The following is a 23,822-nucleotide window of genomic DNA, read 5'->3' as shown; positions in this document are numbered from 1 at the left end:
CATTCAGAAAACGAAGATCATGGCATCTGGTCCCATCACTTCATGGGAAATAGATGAGGAAACAGTGTCAGACTTTATTTTTTGGGGCTCCAAAATCACTGCAGATGGTGACTGCAGCCATGAAATTAAAAGACACTTATTCCTTTGTAGGAAAGTTATGACCAACCTAGATAGCATATCCAAAAGTAAAGACATTACTTTGCCAACAAAGGTCGATCTAGTCAAGGCTATTGTTTTTTCCTGTGGTCATGTATGGATGTGAGAGTTGGACTGTGAAGAAAGCTGAGCGCCGAAGAATTGATGCTTTCAAACTGTGGTGTTGGAGAAGACTTTTGAGAGTTCCTTGGACTGCAAGGAGATTCAACCAGTCCATTCTAAAGGAGATTAGTCCTGGGTGTTCACTGGAAGGACTGATGCTAAAGCTGAAACTCCAATACTTTGGCTACCTGATGCAAAGAGTTGACTCATTGGAAAAGACTCTGATGCAGGGAGGGATTGCGGGCAGGAAGAGAAGGGGACGACAGAGGATGAGATGGCTGGATGGCATCACCAACTCGATGGATGTGAGTTTGAGTGAACTCCGGGAGTTGGTAATAGACAGGGAGGCCTGGCGTGCTGCGATTCATGGGGTCGCAAAGAGTCGAACACGACTGAGCGACTGAACTGAACTGAGACCCATTTTTAGTTGGCAAACAAACACCTACTTTATATACAACAGTATGTAGAAAATGATAGCAGTTGTTGAAAAAGAAAGGGAAAAGGAAGTAAGGGGACTTTATACCTTTGTCCCTGATGATTTTGCCCCTTGTGCTCTGGGATGATGCAGCTGTTGGGAGCTGAAGGACTTATGTCGGAGGGTGTCCTTAGAGCCACCGCCGAGATGCCCACCAATGGGGTTGAGAAATTCAGCAGCACTGATGTGGCATGGTGGAAGAGGACGTTTGAGTGATGAGTTATGTTGATAACCAGCGGGTTATGCTGGCATGACAGTTCATAGGTTCCTGAAGAGAAACAAGGGGATCGAATAATATTTTAAGCCATTCGTGTAGCATCAAGTTTCCATACCTAGTGTTCATTTTATCTTCTCCATAGCTATATTATGTAACAAGGTCTCAAAGAATATCAGAGACAGACATCGAGCTGAATCCTGGGTCAAAACTGGATTTTCCTCTGGTGGCCCTAAAGGGATAACTGTCAGACTCACCAAGAGAGTGGTTGTTTCCACTGACATCGGTCAGGTAAAGGGTCACTGTTGGCCGCTGACGTTTCCCAGGTACCAGGCCATCAGATGTCAAGAAAATGAAAATTGCTGTGGCCACTCCTGGTCTATTGAAACAAACCTAGGCACAAGCACATATATGTACGAGCCATTATTTCCAGTGGGCTCTCAAGGCACATGTCACACTACTTTTATCCTTCTCAAATAGCTCGCCACTTAGAAGATAAGAACTCCCTCCTTTACAAATGGGAAAAAAAACATGGAGTAGGCACAGAAAGATAGCCATGGTCTTATCAAAAGTAAAAATTAGCTGGAAAGTAGCTAACTTTCAGCTACTGAGAGTCCCATCTTTTTCTGAGACTTTTTACTTCAACCAGTTCTTTTTCACTTGAATCTTTCTTTACACTTCTCTAAAAGATCACTCAAGGAGACCATTGTTGGAGACGGTAAACCACTGCATAGCCAGCCAATACCTCCCTATCTCCAATGTGAGAGACGTGGACAAGATGATCACCAAGCTAATGCTTTGTTCTCAAGTGGCATAGCTAATTATCCTTCCCTATCTCCTTTGTTTGGAGAAGGCAATGGCAACCCACTCCAGTACTCTTGCCTGGAAAATCCCATGGATGGAGGAACCTGGTAGGCTACAGTCCATGGGGTCGCAAAGAGTCAGACATGACTAAGTGACTTCACTTTCACTTTTCACTTTCATTCATTGGAGAAGGAAATGGCAACCCACTCCAGTGTTCTTGCCTGGAGAATCCCAGGGACAAGGGAGCCTGGTGGGCTGCTGTTTATGGGGTCGCACAGAGTCGGACACGACTGAAGCAACTTAGCATCTCCTTTGTTGCTGTTGTTTAGTCGCTAAGTCACATCTGACTCTTTTGCAACCCCATGGACTGTTGCCTGCCAGTTCCTCTATCCATGGGATTTCCCAGGCAAGAATACTGGAGTCAGTAGCCATTTTCTTCTCCAGGGGAATCTGCCTGACCCAGGGATCGAACTTATGTCTCCTGTGCTGGCAGGTGGATTCTTTACCACTGAGCCACCAGGGAAACCCTCCCTGTCTCCTTGTCTCCCCCTTAAAATTGTTATCAGAACCTCTCACTTGGCATTTCAACTATGACACAGGAGAAAGGTCACTGCAGAGTCTGTTGCTTCAGAAACTAGATGCTGCCAAACTGCTTATTCTTATTCTTTTGGTGCCCCAAGCACAACATTTACCCTGTCCATGGCGGGAAAATAAGCCAGCGCCGAAAATTCACAGGGAAATTCAGTTATCTGTAAGAAATATTCTAGATGGCTAGACTAATTAACAATGAAGCAGTCTTGTCCCTAAAAATTCTTTAAAATAAAACATTTCGGAGATTGGGGAATGACATGAAGAACTTATCTTCCATTATCTGATGTTGCAATTCTACTTTTGTCTTATTTCCTAGAGCTCAATGTTGCTCTTAACACTAAGATATTGAGAGTCATCTCCCATCTTCCCCGGTGTTGCATGGTTGCTGCTTTATTAGAATCTAGGGCTAGAACATACATCAGTCTGCATGTATTTCTCTAGCTTTGTATCAGGTTCTGAAAGGGATGTGCTGTGCTATGCTTAGTCTCTCAGTTGTATCTGACTCTCTGCATCCCTATGGACTCTAGCCCCCCAGGCTCCTCTGTCCATGGGAATTCTCCAGGCAAGAATACTGAAATGGGTTGCCATGCCCTCCTCCAGGGGATCTTCCCAACCCAAAGATCAAACCCAAGTGTCCCACATTGCAGGTGGATTATTTACTGTCTGAGCCATGAAGGAAGCCCAAGAATACTGGAGTTGGTAGCCTCGTCCTTCTCCAGGGGATCTTGTGGACCCAGGAATTGAACTGGGGTCTCCTGCATTGCAGGCAGATTCTTTACCAGCTGAGATACCAGGGAAGCCCCCCAAACACTGTCCTCAGTGTCAGAGCAGGGTACGACATCTAAAGGCAGAGGGCTTTTCTTAAAAGGGGAGCATGAGAGTCAAACATGTTTTCTATTTTAACGAGAATTTTTCCTTGTCCACAGACCTACTCTCCCTGAGCCTTGGTGGTATGTTTATAGAGTGTCCATTTGCACTGCTGGCTTAATTAGGGTGATTTTATGATTTTCAGTGGTCAATGTAGCACACTCTCCCTTCTTGTTCTCCACCTTTGAGGAAAAGACCAGCCACGCTCTATTTTTTACAGTGTCATTTTCACCCCGCCCCCCACCTTTTCATTTCCCCTCTTTGAAGTAGTAAATATTTCTTTATAACTTAAAAAACTTCCAGACCCATAGGTTATGGCTTGCAATACGAGGTCCTTTGTTCCTTGCTAGATGAGGGCTAGACATGAAACACACCATAAGTTAACCAGGAGCCTAATGCAAAGCCCTCAACTCCAGCCCCCAGAGACATCAAAGTCCCCCGGGAATGCCCACAACCTCTTCCTTTTCATACACCACAAAAGAGACCCAAGTACTGGAAGAAAGCTCTGGGTTATTTCCTGAGCCAGGAACAAACAGAGCCCAAAGAAGTACCTGGTGGCTTTACCCGAATAGGTCTCAGGAAGAGTGGGGTGGCTTCAGTGAGGAACAGGAGGGCTCAGTTTTCCCACTTTCTGTTGGGTCCCCAAATAGACACCACCCACCTGAAACTAATTAGTAGGCCTTATGCTGTGGATTTCTCTGTCTTGAGGGCCTGTGCCCAAAACCTCTGAGTCATTTTGCATCGCCTTGCTCTAAGGGTCTTTGAATCCCAAATCGCTTTGAACCTTAAAGCCTGTTCCTGTGGCAGTGGCAGTGTCTCTGTGCCTTGATTTGTGATTTGTGGGAAGTGGTTATGCCAGGATTTCCCGGCCATGGCTTTAGTAGGGAAACCACAAGTGAGACACTGGCAGAGGAAAGTCTGATCACGATACAGGATGCCGAGTCTTGGGCATTTCCTCTCACAGTGACACAAGGGAGGTAGCCACACCTCATTCTCATCTGAATACCGAATATGCCCCCACAGGAGCAACTCAGTGCAAAGAAGTAGAACTCTGTCGTATAATTATTGGAACCTCAAACCAGAGACCAGTTCAAGTCTGTGCAATGAATACTAACCACGGTAAAGGGAATCTAGTTAAGTGCACCATTCTGAAGGGAGGGATGGCCAGACCGAACCCTGGGTTTAACTCTTAGCCCATCTTTTTTATTATTGTTTAGTCGCTCAGTCATGTCTGACTCTTTTGGGATCCTGTGGACTATATATAGCCTGCCAGGCTCCTCTGTCCATGGGATTTCCCGATTGCCATTTCCTTCTTAAGGGGATCTTCCTGACCTAGAGATCGAACCCACGTCTCCTGCATTGGCAGGTAGATTCTTTACCACTGTGCCACCTGGAATAGTCCTAGCCCTATCTTTACTAGCTGGGTAAACTAAATTTGACAATCCATTTCTTCTCTCTGAGCCTAGGGTTCTTCTTTTCCACACCTGAGGAGCCGACATACTACCCATCTCACTTGGCTACTATGAGGATGAAATGAAATCATGTGAAAGCACAAAGATAATGCCTATGATCTAGTAAAGACTCAATGCTCAAGAATTTTTATTTCCAAAAAGGAATATTTTTAAAAAAATTCTGTTTACACTTCAGGAAGATCAGGATAAAGAAGAAACATTTAAATAAACACACAACTATGTATTTTGGTATATAGAGAATTATGCTTTTCTGAAATTTATAGGCTAAAGAATCTCACATATGTTGTTTTAAAATGGTACTTGTAGATGTGAATTGGTACTGCAGGTTCTGCTTCCATAGAAACTGGCAATATTTGAGGCTCTTGGTATAAAATGCATCTCTACTTTATATACAGAATCCATGAAAAATACATTTTGTATATATAACTTTTAATAGAGATTTTTAAAAATTCAGTTCAATATGTGTTTATTAAAAATCTACTTTTGCTGTACATATAAATAAGGACATTTCTAGAATTGACAGTATAATTAGAATACTAAAATGCATTCTTTATTTGAACAAACATTATATTTTTCAAAGCTGCTCTTTCTACAACCAAGTCGCATCTATTTTAATTTATATAACAGTCTAGGCTATTTTTACTTTATATGAAATAAACAATGAATTTTGTGCTCTTAAACGAAAGTAGGTAGTGGCTAGAGCAGAAAATCTGGCAACACAAAATCCTGCTTATTCTCACCTCATGCCACCATGGTCACTACATAAGTAAGACATTCCTCTAATCACCACACCAAACGCACAATGCGAACAGCTGCCCTGTTCTAGACAAAATACACTAGAGGCAACTAACTGGGGACTGCACAAATCTGAAATGAGCACCAGGCATGCCCCAAGAGAAGAGTCCAGGATGCTAAGAGGTCAAGGGAATTGTTAGCTTTATTTGTAATATTTTACTGCTTGTTTTAACAAGAAAATTGCGTTTATGTATTACAGGGCAATATAAAATTAATTTGAATGTGGCTTTTAGGAAGAGGACAAACTATAGTTAGATATCAAAACAAGGCAAGATCTTTTAGAAAAGCAATTGATTCTCAGACAGAACTGAGGAATGGCTTAAAGATAGAATGATAGCCAGTTAAATTAGCTCAGTGAATCTCTAGCAAAATACTTTGAAACAGAGAGTATGGAGTACATAGATAATAGGCAGATAGATAGATAGAAACCGACTGACAGAAAGAAATGGAAAACCAGTCTCATGCATTCAGTTGCTTTCCATCCAAAGTCTGCACATTAACAGCCGGATCTGACTTCTGGCCCCTGCTAAAGGGTAAGACTGAAAGAATGCTTCCCTGGTGTAGAACTTTTTTGGGCTTAAGAAATCCCTCTTCAGTCTGCCTGCTGGGTACAAACACACTTAATTGACTCCTAAACCAAGCATCTTGACGTTCAGGTCATCCTTTGCGGTGGTCCCTGGACAGCAAACCCTGAAACTATACCACAAACTTGAAAAGAATCTTCTCTGAGGTTTTAAAATGTTTTTGGTTAGTTACTGAGATGTTATTTTTTTCTGTGTGCCTTTCCATTTTCATTCATCTATGGCACTTCCTGATTTCAGAGAGAAAGGGAAGGCCCTTGAACAGGAGAAAGTGGGCACATATTACTTTCTCTTTATAAGTACTTTACGGTTCCCCAACCATGCTTTCCTGGAGCCTCCATTAAGCTCATTAGGTTTTTGTTCCTATCTGAGACACTATTTTTTTTTTTTTTTTACTATAATATCCTTAGGATACAAAGGTTATATTATAGAAGTGGGAGGTAGGATTCTGAGAGCTTAAGTGACTTTCTCCACCGTGAATGTTAGACAGTTAGGAATTTGGGTTTTCTGTATTATTTTGACTGCCTAAGGGTTCCTAATTTTGGTGAGCAGAAAATCACAAAGTTCTTAGAAAATTTGTTGACATGTGTGCCCTCTCTCTCCACAAAAAGTGAAGTCACATAAATACTTAGGTATAAAAACATGATACTATTTCAGGGAGCTAAGAGAGCCCTTTGAAAGCCATTCACAGTTCAAGTAGGGTCAATAGAAATTAGATTAAGAATGCTTACACTGTTGGTGGAACCATATGCCTTTTTTTTATAGGTGAAAAATTACCAAACACTGGCAATTTTATATGGTTTACTCTAATAATATTACTGTCTATGTAGACTTCAGAAATTTGATAATGGAGAGAATAACTCTGAAACCTTCAAGGTATCTAACCTGAAGTCCAAATCCAACAGATGAAGGGAAGGTGAGAGGCAACTAGCGTCTTGCCTCTGAGCTTGAGATCTCTTGGTGGCCTCTCTACTTGAGGGCGTGGGTCAAAATGTGGGAGGAGTTTTCAGCAGAGTTTGACTTCCTTCTGGTGCCCGGACACCTATCTCTCTGGATATTGCTTAAAGTCCAGTTGATTTCTAGCATTATCCCATCATCATACAAGTAAGGTTATAAATATCATGAGCTTATGTAGTTCTTTTTTCAGAAGAATGAGGTCACCTTGTAAATTTTATGAAATGAAGAAATCTCCATTATGACCTCAATTATCCAGGAGGAGGCATATGCCAGGGTGTGATTTGGCAGGTCAGTGGAAGGGCTCTGACCAAAATCAATTTATTGCTTAGTTCCTTCTAATAGCAACTCCTCAGCTGTGATTTTAGATACCAGAACTAAGTCTTCAGAAACTTTGTGTTAGAAGAACTTGTGAGACTCAGAGGGGGATCATAAAGGCAAAAATCAAATCTGTAGAGAATACTGTGGTGTGCCACCAAAATCCCCTGCTTCATGACTGAGCATTCAGCTCACATCAAGTCTCTGCCTTCAGAGAAAGAAAGCCTCCAAAAGGTCATGCCACTTCCCTGGAGTAGGGGGAGAGGAGAACCCCATGTCTAATGACCTTTTGATAGGATTGTGTGGAACAAAGTGGGACAATTCTGAAGGGCCATCCTAGTTCCCTGTGGGATGCTGAAACCTTTGTGTAAATGTTTCACAGCCTACTCCTCTCTCTGCCAACTCCTGGATCTTTCATTCTCCCCTAGGTATTGATCCCAAAGAAAGTTCTTAATAAACTTCCTGCGTGCAAATCTTTATCTCATAGTCTGAATCCTGGGGAAACTCCACTTAAGACAAAATCTGAGAATGTGAAAACATATTAAGAAATATTGATAATGAAAGGTCTCTTGGGAACTAGACTGCGTAAGTGAGGGGATGAGGGATTCACTGTGGAGCCAAGAAATCTTTCCTTCTGATTAAAAGAAAATTGCTATCCAAGTATTTATGAAACTTACAGTTTGCCAAGTTGTCATATCTAAGGCCTGGAAAAGTTTCCATGTAAAATCAATCAAGTTGTGTTAGTAGCAATCAGATAGGAAAATGGAAAATGAGTCCTTTATCTCTGGGGCTAAACTGCTTAGCCAAGGAGAGATGAAATTCTTCTTTCAATGCATTAGGCTATTCTTTGATGGAAGTGAAAATTATATATGCATAGTCATATTTGTTTTTTTTAGGATTCCCAGGGACTGTAGGAATTCACCTAGGTTAATTTTCCAAGGAGAAAATTTTATTTTGGAAAGCAAGAACTTTTCAGAAGTTAAATCATGTGCATAGAAATAATCCCAATATATATATTAGAAAATTTTCTTCCCTCTTAAAAACAGGATCCTGTACTTAAGTGAATTTTCATAATTGGAGGCATCATTTTGAACATCAGTTATTTTACTGATGAGATAATAATCCTGTAGAGCTCCTTTAACCTTACAAATCTCCTGAGAATCATGTTAAACTAAAGATTCTGATTTAATACAGCTGAGATTTGTATTTCTACCTAACTCGCAGGTGACACTGATGCTTTTGGAAGCCAATCAGGTTTTAAGTAGCAAAACTCTAAAAGAATCAATAGATATGATTATCTTTGTCCTTATCACTTAATAGCCTAAGACTACAATTACTTGATTGATCATACTTATTTATTATATTATCTTTTCTATAATTCACCATCAAGCTTGAAATACAACCAGAGCTGAAAGGAATCACCTAGCCCAAACACTTCATTTTAATTCAAATAAAAATGATGCCAAAGAAGGATATATGATTATATAAGGTCATGACTGATAAATGGTAAAAACAGAGCTTACAATATTCCTCTGAGCATACATTTTTGTCAGTTTCTAAATCCCTGACTAATTGGTTTCACCTTTCCCATTAAAGATTGAAATTCAGATAACTAATATTTTTAGAAATTTATATTAAGTTAATAGATTCTGACAAAAGACCTTGCCAACTTTTCTACAAATAAAGTCAAAGAAGTTGTGGCTAGACTAGGAAACTTCTACACATGAATTTTTTCTTTTTTTGCTAAATTATGATATCTGGACAGTTTTCTGGATGGTTATAGTTTTCTGGATGAATCTTTGAATAGAGGCTTACCTTCCAATTTATGAAATAAAAAAAAAGAATTGTCAGATCTAGCAAAATAAAAACAGCACACCATATAAACTTAAATGTCAGAGAAAAAATATTTAGTATAAGTATGCCTTGAATATAGCCTCTGACTGTAATAGATACAGAAAACCTGTAATAGATACAGAAAACCTGTAATAGATACAAAAAAGATAATGAAAAAGGAAACTAAGCATATCATTCTTAAAAGTCATCAAGCCACAAAGGAAGCAAGAGAAGAACTAGTAAAAAAAGAAACTACAAAACAGCAAGAAAACAATTAACAAAATGTCAGAAAGTACATACTTATCATTACTTTAAAAGTAAATATGTTCAATTCTAAAGCAGTTATAAGAGAGAAGTTCATAGAAATAAATGGCTGCCTCAAAATGTAACAAAAATTTCAGATAAACAACCTAACTTTACACCTAAAGGAACTAGAAAAAGAAGAAAGAACAAAGCCCAAAGACAGTAGAAGGAAGGGATTAAAGTCAGTACAGAAATAAATAATACAGAGAATAGAAAGAAAATAGAAAAAAATCAATAAAACCAAGGGCTGATTTTTTTAAAAGATCAGCAAAACTGATAAACCTTTAGTCAGACTTACCAAGAAGAAAAATAGAGAGGGTTCAAATAAAATCATAAATAAAACAGGAAACATTACAACAGGTACCACAGAAATATAAAGGATCAGAAGAGATTACTACAAACAATTATACACTAGCAAATTAAACAATCCAGAAGAAATGGATAAATTACTAGAAACATACAACTTTCCAAAGCCAAGTAATGAAGAAATAGAAAATCTGAACAGACCAATGACTAGTATGGCGACTGAATCATTAATTTAAAAACTCTCTACAAAAATGTCCAGGATGAGACATCTATACTGGTGAATTCTACCAAACTTTCCAAGAATTAAAGCCAATTCTTCTTGAACTCTTCAGAACACAGAAGAGGAGGGAATACTTTCAAACTCATTTCATGAGGCCAGCATTAGCCTGGTACCAAAACCACACAAGGATACCACAAGAAAAGAAAATTACAGGTTAATATCCCCGATGAATATAAATGGAAAAATCCTTAACAAAATATTAGCAAACCAAATTCAACATTACATTAAGAGTATTATACACCATGACAGAGTGGAACATATTCCAGAGATGAAAGGATAGTTCACCATTTGCAAATCAACCAACATGATACACCACATTAAGAAAATGAAGAATAAAAACAATGTGATGCAGAAAAAACATCTGACAAAATTCAACATATATTTATGATAAAAACTCTCAAAGTCGGTATCCAGGGAATAAACCTCAACATAATAAAGGCCATTTATGACAAATCTACAGCTAACATCATATCAGTAGTGAAAAGCTGAAAACTTCCTCCAAGATCAGGAAAAAGACAAGGATGCCCAATTTTGCCACTTCTATTCAACATAGTATTGGTTATTCTAGCCAGAACATTAGGCAAGAAAAATAAATAATAGGCATCTTAATTGGAAAGGGAGAAGTAAAACTGTCACTATTTGCAGATGATATGATTTTATATATAGAACCTAAAGATACCACCAGAAAACTATTAGAACTAATGTGAATTCAGTAAAGTTGCAGGATACAAAATCAGTACATAGAATTGGTTGCATTCCTAAACACTAAGAAACTATCAGAAAGAAAAATTGAGAAAACTGTTCCATTTCCAATTGCATAAAAAGAATAAAATACCTAGAAATAAATTTAATCAAGGTGGTGAAAGACCTGTACTCTGAAAAAATGCTAGAATGACTACTATCAAAAAGGTAAGAAGCAGCTAGTATTGACAAAGACATGGAGAAAGGGTAGTAACTCTGTGCACTGTTGATGGGAATGTATATTGGTGCAGCCACTAAGGAACAGAGAAGGCAATGGCACCCCACTCCAGTACTCTTGCCTGGAAAATCCCATGGATGGAGGAACCTGGAAGGCTGCAGTCCATGGGGTCGCTAGGAGTCGGACACGACTGAGCGACTTCCCTTTCACTTTTCACTTTCATGCATTGGAGAAGGAAATGGCAACCCACTCCAGTGTTCTTGCCTGGAGAATCCCAGGGACGGGGGAGCCTAGTGGGCTGTCATCTCTGGGGTCATACAGAGTCGGACACAACTGAAGCGATTTAGCAGCAGCAGCAGCAGCAGCACTAAGGAAAGTAGTATGGAGTTTCCTCAAAACATTTTGAAAAATAGAACCACCATGTGATCTAGCAATTCCACTTCTGGGTATTTAGCCAAAGAAAATGAAAAGACTAACTCAAAAATATATATGTACCCTCATGTTCACTGTAATGTTACTTACAATAGCCAATATATGGAGACAACCCAAGTGTCTAACAATGGATGAATATATAAAGAAAATATGGTGTGTGTGTGTGTATACACATATATTCAGTCATAAAAAACAAGGAGATATTACCATTGTGACAACATGGACAGAACTTGAGGGCTTTATGCTAAGTAAAATAACAGAGATAGGCAAATACCCTATGATCTCACTTAGATATGGGATTTTTTTAAAAGGGGAAAAAAGCAAGCTCATAGATACAGAGAACAGATTAGTGTTTGCCAGAGGTGGGGATTAGGGAGTGGACAAAATAGATCAGGAGAGTCAAAATGTACAAACTTTCAGTTATAAAACATAGTCAAGGGGATGTACTGTGCAGGGTGGCAACTATGGTTAATAATGTACTACATATTTGAAAGTTGCTAAAAGAGTCGATCTTAAAAGCTCCCATCACAAGAAAAAAAACTGTAACTAAGTATGATGATGGATGTTAACTAGACTCACTCTGGTGATCATTTCCCAATATATACAAATATTGAATCATTATGTTTTATACCTAAAACGAAAATAATCTTGAATATAAGTTATGCCTCAATTAAACAATAAATAATTTGAAAATAAAGAATAAAAGTAAGAAGAGCAAAGAACACAAATTTTTAAAATAAGAAAAGAGGAAAGGAAAAAGGATTTTGTACATATTTCTGTATATTAAAAAAAAATAGAAAAAAATGGTAAGAGTACTGGTAAACACTTTTTGACCAGCTAGGAGAATCTCTAATACATCTCTGATACAGACTGGTCCTTAATTTCTGAATGAATAAAGGCTCACTATTTAAGTACTTCCTAATAAACTCTTGGGCCAAGTGGAAGAGTAGTAAAACTCTAATATTGACATAACTGGCACAATTAAAGTTGTTATGCTCTGAAAAATCAGGGCTAGAAACAAAATGCTATTAAAATTTTACAACTTCAAAAAGAAATTATGAGGTATAAAAAATACTTAGGACTCGTTGACAATAAAAGAACTATATATCAGTATTTATGGACTACAGTTAAAATAACATCTAGAGGGAAAATTTATGAAACAGTGACAACAAATTATCCAAGTGTCCAACATAAGAATCTAAAATAGAACATCAGAGTAAATGCAGAGAAACAGGAAGGGAGGAAATAATAAAGAGGACAGAAATCAGTGACTTGGAGAATAGTAACTAGAATAAAAACAGAAATGAATAAAACTAAAATTTGTTCTTTGAAGAAGTACCAGGCATGTGTAATTAAGAAAACAAGAGAAAAGGAAGGTTCAAAAAATTCCAGTATAAAGGGAGTGAAAACTATACCTAAACCTAACTATACCTAAAACAGAGTTATTCATAAATATATTATGAACAACTATCTGTATTAAAATTTGAATATGTAGAAGAACTATCTAGTAATCCAAAATTGGAAAAGAAAAATTGAATATATTAATAAAAATCAAAAACATTTAAATAGAAATTATAAATTATAAATGTTTCCTCAAAAAAGCCCCAGGCTCAATTGGTTTTACAGGTGGGTTCTGACAAATTTTGAAGGAACAGATAATTCTTATTTTATGCAAGTGGTTTCAAAAAATAGAAAAGGTGAAAAATTTCCCAAACAATTTTATGAGAGTTGTATATTCTGAACATTCAAAAAAGAAATATATAAACTAATTTCACATATAAATGTAAAAGTAAGAATCCAAGATTAAAAATCAATAAAATCCAAGAGTATGCTTAAATATTATATATAATAAACAAGCAAGTTCACTCCACAAAGGCAAATATGATTTGATATCTTAAAAAAGAAATCCATCAATGTAATTCAACATAATGATGGATCAAAGAAGAGAAATCACAAGATAATATTAAACAGTGAAAATCAAGTGTTTGATTAAATTCAGCTCATATGTACCAGTATGCTTTTCAAGAAGTGGAAGAAACTATCCAAAGCTTATTATAAAATTGGAAAATAAGTGAATAATGTGAAATAAGTGAATAATATGAAATAAGTGAATCAGATCAGATCAGTTGCTCAGTCGTGTCCGACTCTTTGTGACCCCATGAATCGCAGCACTCCAGGCCTCCCTGTCCATCGCCAAATCCCGGAGTTCACTGACTCACGTCCATCGAGTCAGTGATGCCATCCAGCCATCTCATCCTCTGTCGTCCCCTTCTCCTCCTGCCCCCAATCCCTCCCAGCATCAGAGTCTTTTCCAATGAGTCAGCTCTTCACATGAGGTGACCAAAGTACTGGAGTTTCAGCTTTAGCATCATTCCTTCCAAAGAAATCCCAGGGCTGATCTCCTTCAGAATGGACTGGTTGGATGTCCTTGCAGTCCAAGGGACTCTCAAGAGTCTTCTCCAACACCACAGTTCAAAAGCATCAATTCTTCGGCGCTCAGCCTTCTTCACAGTCCAACTCTCACATCCATACATGACCACTGGAAAAACCATAGCCTTGACTAGATGGACCTTTGTTGGCAAAGTAATGTCTCTGCTTTTGAATATGCTATCTAGGATGACCATAACTTTCCTTCCAAGGAGTAAGTGTCTTTTAATTTCATGGCTGCAATCACCATTTGCAGTGATTTTGGAGCCCAAAAGAATAAAGTCAGCCACTGTTTCCACTGTTTCCCCATCTATTTCCCATGAAGTGATGGGACCAGATGCCATGATCTTCGTTTTCTGAATGTTGAGCTTTAAGCCAACTTTTTCACTCTCCACTTTCACTTTCATCAAGAAGCTTTTGAGTTCCTCTTCACTTTCTGCCATAAGGGTGGTGTCATCTGCATATCTGAGGTTATTGAGATTTCTCATGGCAATCTTGATTTCAGCTTGTGTTTCTTCCAGCCCAGAGTTTCTCATGATGTGCTCTGCATATAAGTTAAATAAACAGGGTGACAATATACAGCCTTGACGTACTCCTTTTCCTATTTGGAACCAGTCTGTTGTTCCATGTCCAGTTCTAACTGTTGCTTCCTGACCTGCATACAGGTTTCTCAAGAGGCAGATCAGGTGGTCTGGTATTCCCATCTCTTTCAGAATTTTCCACAGTTTATTGTGACCCACAGAGTCAAAGGCTTTAGCATAGTCAATAAAGGAGAAATAGATGTTTTTCTGGAAATAGATGTTTTTCCATGATCCAGCGGATGTTGGCAATTTGATCTCTGGTTCCTCTGCCTTTTCTAAAACCAGCTTGAACATCTGGAAGTTCATGGTTCACATATTGCTGAAGCCTGGCTTGGAGAATTTTGAGCATTACTTTACTAGCGTGTGAGATGAGTGCAATTGTGCAGTAGTTTGAGCATTCTTTGGCATTGCCCTTCTTTGGGATTGGAATGAAAACTGACCTTTTCCAGTCCTGTGGCCACTGCTGAATTTTCCAAATTTGCTGGCATATTGAGTGCAGCACTTTCACAGCATCATCTTTCAGGATTTGGAATAGCTCAACTGGAATTCCATCACCTCCACTAGCTTTGTTCGTAGTGATGCTTTCTAAGGCCCACTTGACTTCACATTCCAGGATGTCTGGATCTAGGTGAGTGATCACACCATCGTGATTATCTTGGTGATGAAGATCTTCTTTGTATAGTTCTTCTGTGTATTCTTGCCACCTCTTCTTAATATCTTCTGCTTCTGTTAGGTCCATACCATTTCTGTCCTTTATCAAGCCCATCTTTGTATGAAATGTTCCTTTGGTATCTCTGATTTTCTTGAAGAGATCTCTAGTCTTTCCCATTCTGTTGTTTTCCTCTATTTCTTTGCATTGATCGCTGAAAAAGGCTTTCTTATCTCTTCTTGCTATTCTTTGGAACTCAATTTTGAAAAAGATGTACAAAAATTGGAAAGGGGGGAGGATATGCTCCACCAGAAATGTTTTACATAGTAAAAAGTTATAGTAAGAGAAACAGTGTATTGTATTGCTAGTATAAGGAGTAGAAAAATAGATCAATGGAATAGAACAGAGTGTTTAAAAACTGTCTCTTGAATATTCCAGAAACTAGTATATAGTTAATGTAGTGCCACAAATTATCAGGCTAAGGATTAAAGTTTTAATGGATAGAATTAGAAAAACTGGCTTATTGTATTTAGAAAACAAAATGGGACTCTATCATATTCTGCATATGAAAATGAATTTTAAATATGTTAAAAACTAAATTTTAAGAGGCAAAACTATAAAACAAATAGATAAGTGAAATAATTTTCAGGTTGTTTTTCTCTTTAGATGTTAATTCAGTTTATGAGAAAATGATTTAAATTTTAAATCTTTTTTTCATGTTTTATACTTCATTTATTTTATATCTCATAAAGTGTAAAACTAAAAGTCTAATTGCACTGCTGCTATTTCTAGAGAAAATAAAATAACAGTGATGATACAGGAATTTTTTTTTCCTAGTTGACTGACTTTTGCTCTTTGTTATTTCCTTTTTATTTTTACTTTGGTTTTTATTTGCTCTTTTTCCAATTACTTCAGGTGAAAATTGATTATTGATTTTATAATGCTTGAAAAAAGTGGAAGTCTTAGTTACTCAGTTGCATCTGACTCTTTGTGACTCCATGGACCTTACCCTGCCAGGCTCCTCTGTCCATGGAATTCTCCAGGCAAAAATAGTAGATTGCGTAGCCATTCTCTTCTCCAGGGGATCTTCCCAACCCAGGGATTGAACCTAAGTCTTTTGCATTCCAGGCAGATTCTTTACTATCTGAACCACTGGGGAAGCCCTTAATAATGCTTTCCCTCAACCCTAACTACCTCCTCACCCCGCTACTCCCGCCAAACATAGACATTTAAAGCTATAAATTTCCCTTTAACATTGTTTAATTGCATCCCATAAAATTTGACATATTATTTTCATTCAACTCAAAATATTTTCTAATTTCCCTATAAAGTCTTCTTTGAACTATGGATTATTTGCAAGTATATAGGAACTGTGACAGAAATGTTTATTGAGGAAGCACAGAGGAGGAAGAGATTAATTACACATACTATGTAGGGTTTGGGAGAGAAATTCAGAAAAGTCTAGGCCTTATAATAGAAGTAATCCTTGAGCTAAATCTTAGAAGATTAGTATGTGTTTTTTGGAAAGTTCAAGTGGAGAAAGCACTTACCAAGAAGGAAAAACATGAACTCCTTACCTGAAAGGTTAGGGAAATATAAAAACTTTGGTGTTTTCTAGCACTGAAAGCAATCTGTTATGACTAAAATTTCTAACTCGTAGAATGTGTATATGTGTGTGGGTGGGGAGGGGTATAGAGGGGTGTGGAAGATTAGATGAATGGGGAAATTCCATTTGAGACAAAGCTATCTCTGTCTCTCTATGTCCAATCAATCACCAGGTCCTTTTGAGTCTATTTTACACTTAACAATATTTGTAGCATAGCATTTTGTCTTCTGCAGTATTGCATAAATGTGATCACTGAGGAGTATGTACCTTAAGGGTGAAGATTCATTCCTCATCGAATCCCTCTACAATACAATATTCTGTTCATTTTAGGTAGTGGACTGGAAACTAGAAATACAGCAGAGGTCAGACTCTATAGCCCATGGGCCAAAACTGACCCATTGCCTGTTTTTTATGGTCTGTGAGCTAAGAATGACTTTTGCATTTTGAAATGGTTGAAAAACAATTCAAAGAAAAATAATGTGAATATTGTGAAAATTATATGAAATTGAAATTTTTTTATAGCACAACCATGCTCATTCCTTTCTGTATTGTCTATGCTACTTTCACTCTGTAACAGCAGTGTTAAGTAACTGTGTGTTAAGTCACTTCAGTCATGTCTGACTCTGTGCAACCCTATGGACCGTAGCCCGCCAGGCTCCTCCATCCATGGGCTTCTCCAGGCAAGAATACTGGAGTTGACTGCCATGCCCTCCTCCGGGGGATCTTCCCAACCCAGAAATCAAACCTGCATCTCTTACATCTTCTGCATTGGCAGGTGGGTTCTTTACCGCTAGTGCCACCTGGGAAGCTATAACTGTGACAGAGACCAAATGGCCCACAAACCCTAAAATATTTGTTACCTGGGTCTTCAAAGAAAATATTTCCCAACTCCTGGTATAGAAGAAAAATCATGGACTTTGAAATAAGCTGGATTTGAATTTGAATTCTATCTGTACCTCTGCTGTGTTATCTGAAATGCTTAGCATCTCTCAGTTTTCAGATAATCATTTTTAGAATCAGAAAACTCATATCTCTGATAAAAATTTGCATAAGAATTGATAATAAGATATCTGGAAAAGATTAAATCACAATAAATGTGTCACTTTTTATGCTCTTAAAGCCTAGTTTTATGGATTCTCATCTTTGAAATCCAATCAATTAAATATACGCTACATTTCTGTTGAGGATTCATATGCAGAGTTTGGCTGCTGCTGCTGCTGCTAAGTTGCTTCAGTCGTGTCCGACTCTGTGCGACCCCAGAGACGGCAGCCCACCAGGCTCCCCCGTCCCTGGGATTCTCCAGGCAAGAACACTGGAGTGGGTTGCCATTTCCTTCAATGCATGAAAGTGAAAAGTGAAAGTGAAGTCGCTCGGTCGTGTCCAACTCCCAGCGACCCCATGGACTGCAGCCTACCAGGCTCCTCCATCCATGGGATTTTCCAGGCAAGAGTACTGGAGTGGGGTGCCATTGCCTTCTCCGAGAGTCTGGCTAGTTAAACTCAAAGAAAAGAAGGAAATCATGGTAACAGGCTTTAGGTTTTATGTAGCGAGGGTTTCCAGGCAGTGGTCCATAATTTATAACCAATGTGGAGAACCCTAGTATTTCAGATACTATGACCAACCACCTGATGGCTTCTATTAGGAATGCTAACCAGTCTAGCCTGAGTGAGGCCATTCTTAACTTTTGATTTTATAACAGCAATGAAAATAAACATGAACATGTGAGGTTTGCATATGATGATGGGCTCCATGTAAAGCCAAACAACAAGTAATTCACTGGATACTTGCTTTTCAGATTGCTTCATTGGTTGTCTATATTGCTTAGTGTCAAAGGACTTTCTGAGAAGGATCATGCCTTCTGTTTCTTTCTCTATTCCCTAATGGCACCTAGAGTTTACAATATGCACTCAATAAATCCTGTGAACTAGATCCACAGATATTGTCTTTGAAGAATTTAGAAGAAATCCAACAAAAGAAAAAAGGGAACCTTTTCTTCCAAGTCCACATATGTTTTAACTTGTTTTCTTGCTCATGTCATATTTCCCTGTTTATTCCCAGTGATTATTTATGGGTTTGGCATATCACAGGTACCTAATGAATGTTGATTGAATGATGCAACGTAGTGCAAAGAAATAAACATGGGATTAGATCAAGAGGCATGAGTCTGAACTTCAGATTTACCCTTTTATTCTTGGGTGATGTAGGAAAAAGCACTCTGAGTATTTGATTCTGATTTCCCCCATCTATAAAACAGGAAAACAACTACTTTGCCAAACTCATAGGACTATTAAGGGGTTCAAATAAAAGTGTGTGTGAGAATGTACATTGTAAACTATGAGTGGCCTTAAAGTGTACTTATTATTGTAAATAATAAAAATAATCTACACTTTATGCTATGTAAGAGATCTCATAATTTTGTCTATTGACCCAAGATGTAAGGAAATAATGATAAGGAAAACTAAAAGAGACAAGTTACCTTAGTAAATATGGACTAAAATGAAAGAAATTGTTAGGCAAGTAGCAAGGAAAGATTTTGGAAAGGCATTTTCAAGGCTAATATTTTCCAGTACAGTTGTTTCTCACTGTAATAAATTTGTCTCTGATCCACAGAATACAAATCATATTTGTATCAAATAAAGATTAAAGTGAGATTAAAGAAATAATGAAGAATCAAAAATCATTCAGTCCTCAAAAGAACTTTGAAAAAACCTTAATCAGATTATTTTAAAAAATCACTTTCTCATTTATTTGGTATTATGTGAATTTGTGAAAACTAAATTTTTTAAATAGCTTTTATATATTAATTTTCAATGATATTAGTTACTTTTTTGTTATACAAGTATTATTACTCTTATTTCACTTGTAATAACACAGTGCAAACCTAAAATACATATGGTAGCTAACTATTATACATTAATAAAATTCCAGTTGTAGATTTTTGCTTCCAATTACAATGAAGTAATATATAGCAAAACACATACTCTTGGTAAGAACAGTTTTAAAATATGAATAAAGTAAAAAAGAAAGTTTGAAAGCATTTGAGAGCAACTAAGGCAGTCAGGACTGAAGAGACTCAAAAAGAAATCACATTGAAGGTAACCTAACATTCTGTGCCACTATTGCCACTGAGGTATTTTTCAAATTCTAAGTTATGAAGATTAAGAATATAAGAAGCAGGCAGATTAAAGGCCAAAAAACAGGCACATAGTGCTGAGGAAATAGAAATTGTGCTTCAGAAACTATCAAGAGGGAAGGCTCAATCCAAAGTTTTAGTTGAGACCCTTGAAGGGATGGGCCTTGGCAGAAAAGGAAATATGAAATGTGTCAGGGCTCATTAATACAGAAGCACAGGTTGAGTCAACTTAAGTACTGATTAAATTAAGGTGCTGTTTCCCAAATCTTATTATACATTTTCTTAAAGAAAATCATCTTGAAGGGAAGATATTATTAACTAGAGCCTATGTATTTTTTCAGTGTCTGATATTCAATTAAGACACTGTTCAGTAGGATAGTAGATATGCCTAAATGAATGAAAATTAAGAAAAAAAACTAACATGAACAGACCTCCAGTCACCAATACATTACTATTATCAAACACAGGTTTTAAAATAATTGTGATTAGTATATTTTAGACAACAGTCTATTAGTATACAATAGACAACAGAATGGAGAATTTCAAAGAAAATGAGAGCCTGTAGGAAAAATTAAATAGGTGTTCTAGAATTAAATGACTGAAATTAATAATAGTTGAACAACTGATTGTATGGAGTGAAAGTTGGGTTTCATGAAACAGAAGATATGTCAGCATAAAATAACCAGGCTTCAGCATGGGGAACAAAAGGAATGGAAAATAGAACAAAGAAAAAAGGAACAAACAATATACAGCAGAAAGTAATTTGGTGTTCAAAAAACGAAAGAGCAAGCAAGGACATTAAGCTATAGATTCAAGAAGCTTGATAAACTCTTCGCCAGATATATGCAAAGAAAAACAGACTTAGGAACATTACAGTAAAACTGTTGAAGACAAAATATAAGAAGATTATGTTAAAAGCACCAGAGAATAAAAGACATTGCCTTCAAGGTAATATATATCAAATGTTCAGCTAAATTTCCAGAGAAAGTATGTAGGTAAAAAGGCAACAAAATAACATCTTTAAACCAGTGAAAACTACAACTGGCCACCTAGAATTTTATACCAGGCAAAGATATACTTTGAAAATAAATGTCAAGGATATTTTCAGCTATACAAAAACCAGAAGAATTCACTGCCAGAAGATTCACATTAAAAATAATAATAAATGAATTTCTTCAAGCTAAATAAAAGTGAAAAGCATAGAAATACAGAAAGGACCAAAGAACACTGGAGAAGGTCAATGTTAGGTGATATTAAATCATTTTATCTTTAAAAAGCCAGGAAACAGAAAATAGAGACAAAGCATTCTAAGTTACTTATTGATTATGAAATTGTGAGAATACTAATTCATAGTAGACTCTAACCAGTTAAGTACACAGCTTGTTATCTATAGGGTAACAAAGATAGAGAATAAAAGTATTCTCTATCAACAAATTGATAGAATGGAAAATAAAATAATAAAAACACTTATTTAATCTAAGGGCTCAAAAAGGAGGCCATTGGGAAAGGCATATGTCAAGGCTGTATATTGTCACCATGCTTATGTAACTTATATGCAAAGTACATCATGCGGAATGCCAGGCTGGATGAAGCACAAGCTGGAATTAAGATTGCCATGAGAAATATCAATAACCCCAGATATGCAGATAACACCACCCTCATGGCAGAAAGCAAAGAACTAAAGAGTCTATTGTTGAAAGTGAAAGAGGAGAGTGAAAAAGCTGGCTTAAAACTCAACATTTAAAAAACAAGGATCATGGCATCCGGTCCCATCACTTCATGGGAAATAGATGGGGAAACAATGGAGAAGTGACAGACTGTATTTTCTTGGGCTCCAAAATCACTGCAGATGGTGATTGCAGCCATGAAAATAAAAGATGCTTGCTCCTTGGAGGAAAAGCCACGACCAACCTAGACAGCATATTCAAAAGCAGAGACAATATTTGCTGACAAAGTTCCATCTAGTCAAAGCCATGGTTTTTCCAGTAATCATGTATGGATGTGAGAGTATTGGACGGACTGATGTTGAAGCTGAAACTCCAATACTTTGCCCACCTGATGTGAAGAGCTGACTCATTGGAAAAGACCCTGATGCTGGGAAAGATTGAGGGCAGGAGAAGGGGATGACAGAGAATGAGATGGTTGGATGGCATCACTGACTCGATGGACATGGGATTGGGTGGATTCCAGGAGTTGGTGATGGATAGGGAGGCCTGGCGTGCTGCAGTCCATGGGGTCACAAAGAGTTGGACATGACTGAGTGACTGAACTGAACTGAACTGAGCGCCAAAGAATTGATGCTTTTGAACTGTTATGTTGGAGAAGACTTTTGAGAGTCCCTTGGACTGCAAGGACATCCAACCAGTCCATTCTAAAGGAAATAAGTCCTGAATATTCATTGGAAGGACTGATGCTGAAGCTGAAACTCGTATTTTGGCCACCTGATGTGAAGAACTGACTCATTGGAAAAGACCCTGATGCTGGGAAAGATTGAAGGTAGGAGGAGAAGGGGACGACAGAGGATGACATGGTTGGATGGCATCACCGACTCGATGGACGTGGGTCTGAGCAAGCTCAGGGAGTTGGTGATGGACAGAGAAGCCTGGCGTGCTGCAGTCCATGGGGTTGCAAAGAGTTGGACATGACTGAGTGACTGAACTGAAATGATTTAATCTAAAAAGGGCAAGAAATAGAAAAAAACAGAGTACGAGGGAAAAGTGAGAAACAAATGATTCCCTGGTAAATATAAAACTGCTTAGTTGCTAAATTGTTTTTGACTCTTTTGTGACCCCACACACTGTAGCTTGCCAAGCTCCTCTGTCCATGGGATTTCCCAGGCAAGATTATTAGAGTGGGCTGCCATTTCCTTCCAAGGGACCTTCTTGATCCAGGGATCAAATCCACATCTCCTGCATTCCTGCACTGGCAGGCAGATTCTTTACCACTGAGTCACCAGGGAAGCATCATTAATTACATTAAATGTAACTGGACTAAATACTACAATTGGAAAAAAAAGAATTTTAGATTTATATATATAGCGGTTTCTTAGATTTATTTATATTATTTACATATATATAAAGATATGTTGATTTCAAACAAAGTATATTAAATATAATTGCACAGAAGGATTAAAAGTAATAGAAGAGTAAACAATATGCAAACAAAAAAAGACATATCTATACTAATATTATACAAAGTTTATAGTGCAGCAAGAAATATTCTTAGAGATAGACATTTCTTAGTGTTAAAAGAGATAATCCACAAGGAAGATATAGTTCAGTTCAGTTCAGTCACTCAGTCGTGTCCAACTCTTTGCAACCCCATGAATTGCAGCACGCCAGGCCTCCCTGTCCATCATCAACTCCCAGAGTTCACTCAGACTCATGTCCATCAAGTCGGTGATGCCATCCAGCCATCTCATCCCCTGTCGTCCCATTCTCCTCCTGCCCCCAGTCCCTCCCAGCATCAGAGTCTTTTCCAATGAGTCAACTCTTCACATGAGGTAGCCAAAGTATTGGAGTTTCAGTTTTAGCATCAGTCCTTCCAATGAACACCCAGGATTGATCTCCTTTAGAATGGACTGGATGTATCTCCTTGCAGTCCAAGGGACTCTGAAGAGTCTTCACCAACACCACAGTTCAAAAGTATCAATTCTTTGGCACTCAGCTTTCTTCGCAGTCCAACTCTCACATCCATACATGACCACTGGAAAAACCATAGCCTTGACTAGATGGACCTTTGTTGGCAAAGTAATGTCTCTGCTTTTCAATATGCTATCTAGGTTGGTCATAACTTTCCTTCCAAGGAGCACGTGTCTTTTAATTTCATGGCTGCAATCACCATCTGCAGTGATTTTGGAGCCCGCAAAAATGAAGTGTGACATTGTTTCCACTGTTTCCCCATCTGTTTCCCATGAAGTGATGGGACCAGATGCCATGATCTTCGTTTTCTGAATGTTGAGCTTTAAGCCAACTTTTTCACTATCCTCTTTCACTTTCATCAAGAGGCTTTTGAGTTCCTCTTC

At 37.8% G+C, this 23,822-nt stretch overlaps 1 protein-coding gene across 1 annotated transcript in view; it reads right to left on the bottom strand.

The window, feature by feature from the left end:
- The window catches only part of PAPPA2 (pappalysin 2), a 316,922-nt gene that overhangs the window by 124,398 nt on the left and 168,702 nt on the right, over nt 1-23,822 (bottom strand). Inside the window, exons 12-13 of the mRNA XM_010850108.1 lie at nt 1,205-1,340; nt 782-1,001 (exon numbers count right to left, since the gene is read on the bottom strand). Coding sequence (XP_010848410.1) covers nt 782-1,001; nt 1,205-1,340 — 356 coding nt within the window. The remainder of the gene's footprint in view (nt 1-781; nt 1,002-1,204; nt 1,341-23,822) is intronic.

This window comes from Bison bison, unplaced genomic scaffold, assembly GCF_000754665.1.
Source record: "Bison bison bison isolate TAMUID 2011002044 unplaced genomic scaffold, Bison_UMD1.0 scf7180017864289, whole genome shotgun sequence".
Classification (NCBI taxonomy): domain Eukaryota; kingdom Metazoa; phylum Chordata; class Mammalia; order Artiodactyla; family Bovidae; genus Bison; species Bison bison.
This window is presented reverse-complemented; position numbering and strand designations above follow the sequence as displayed.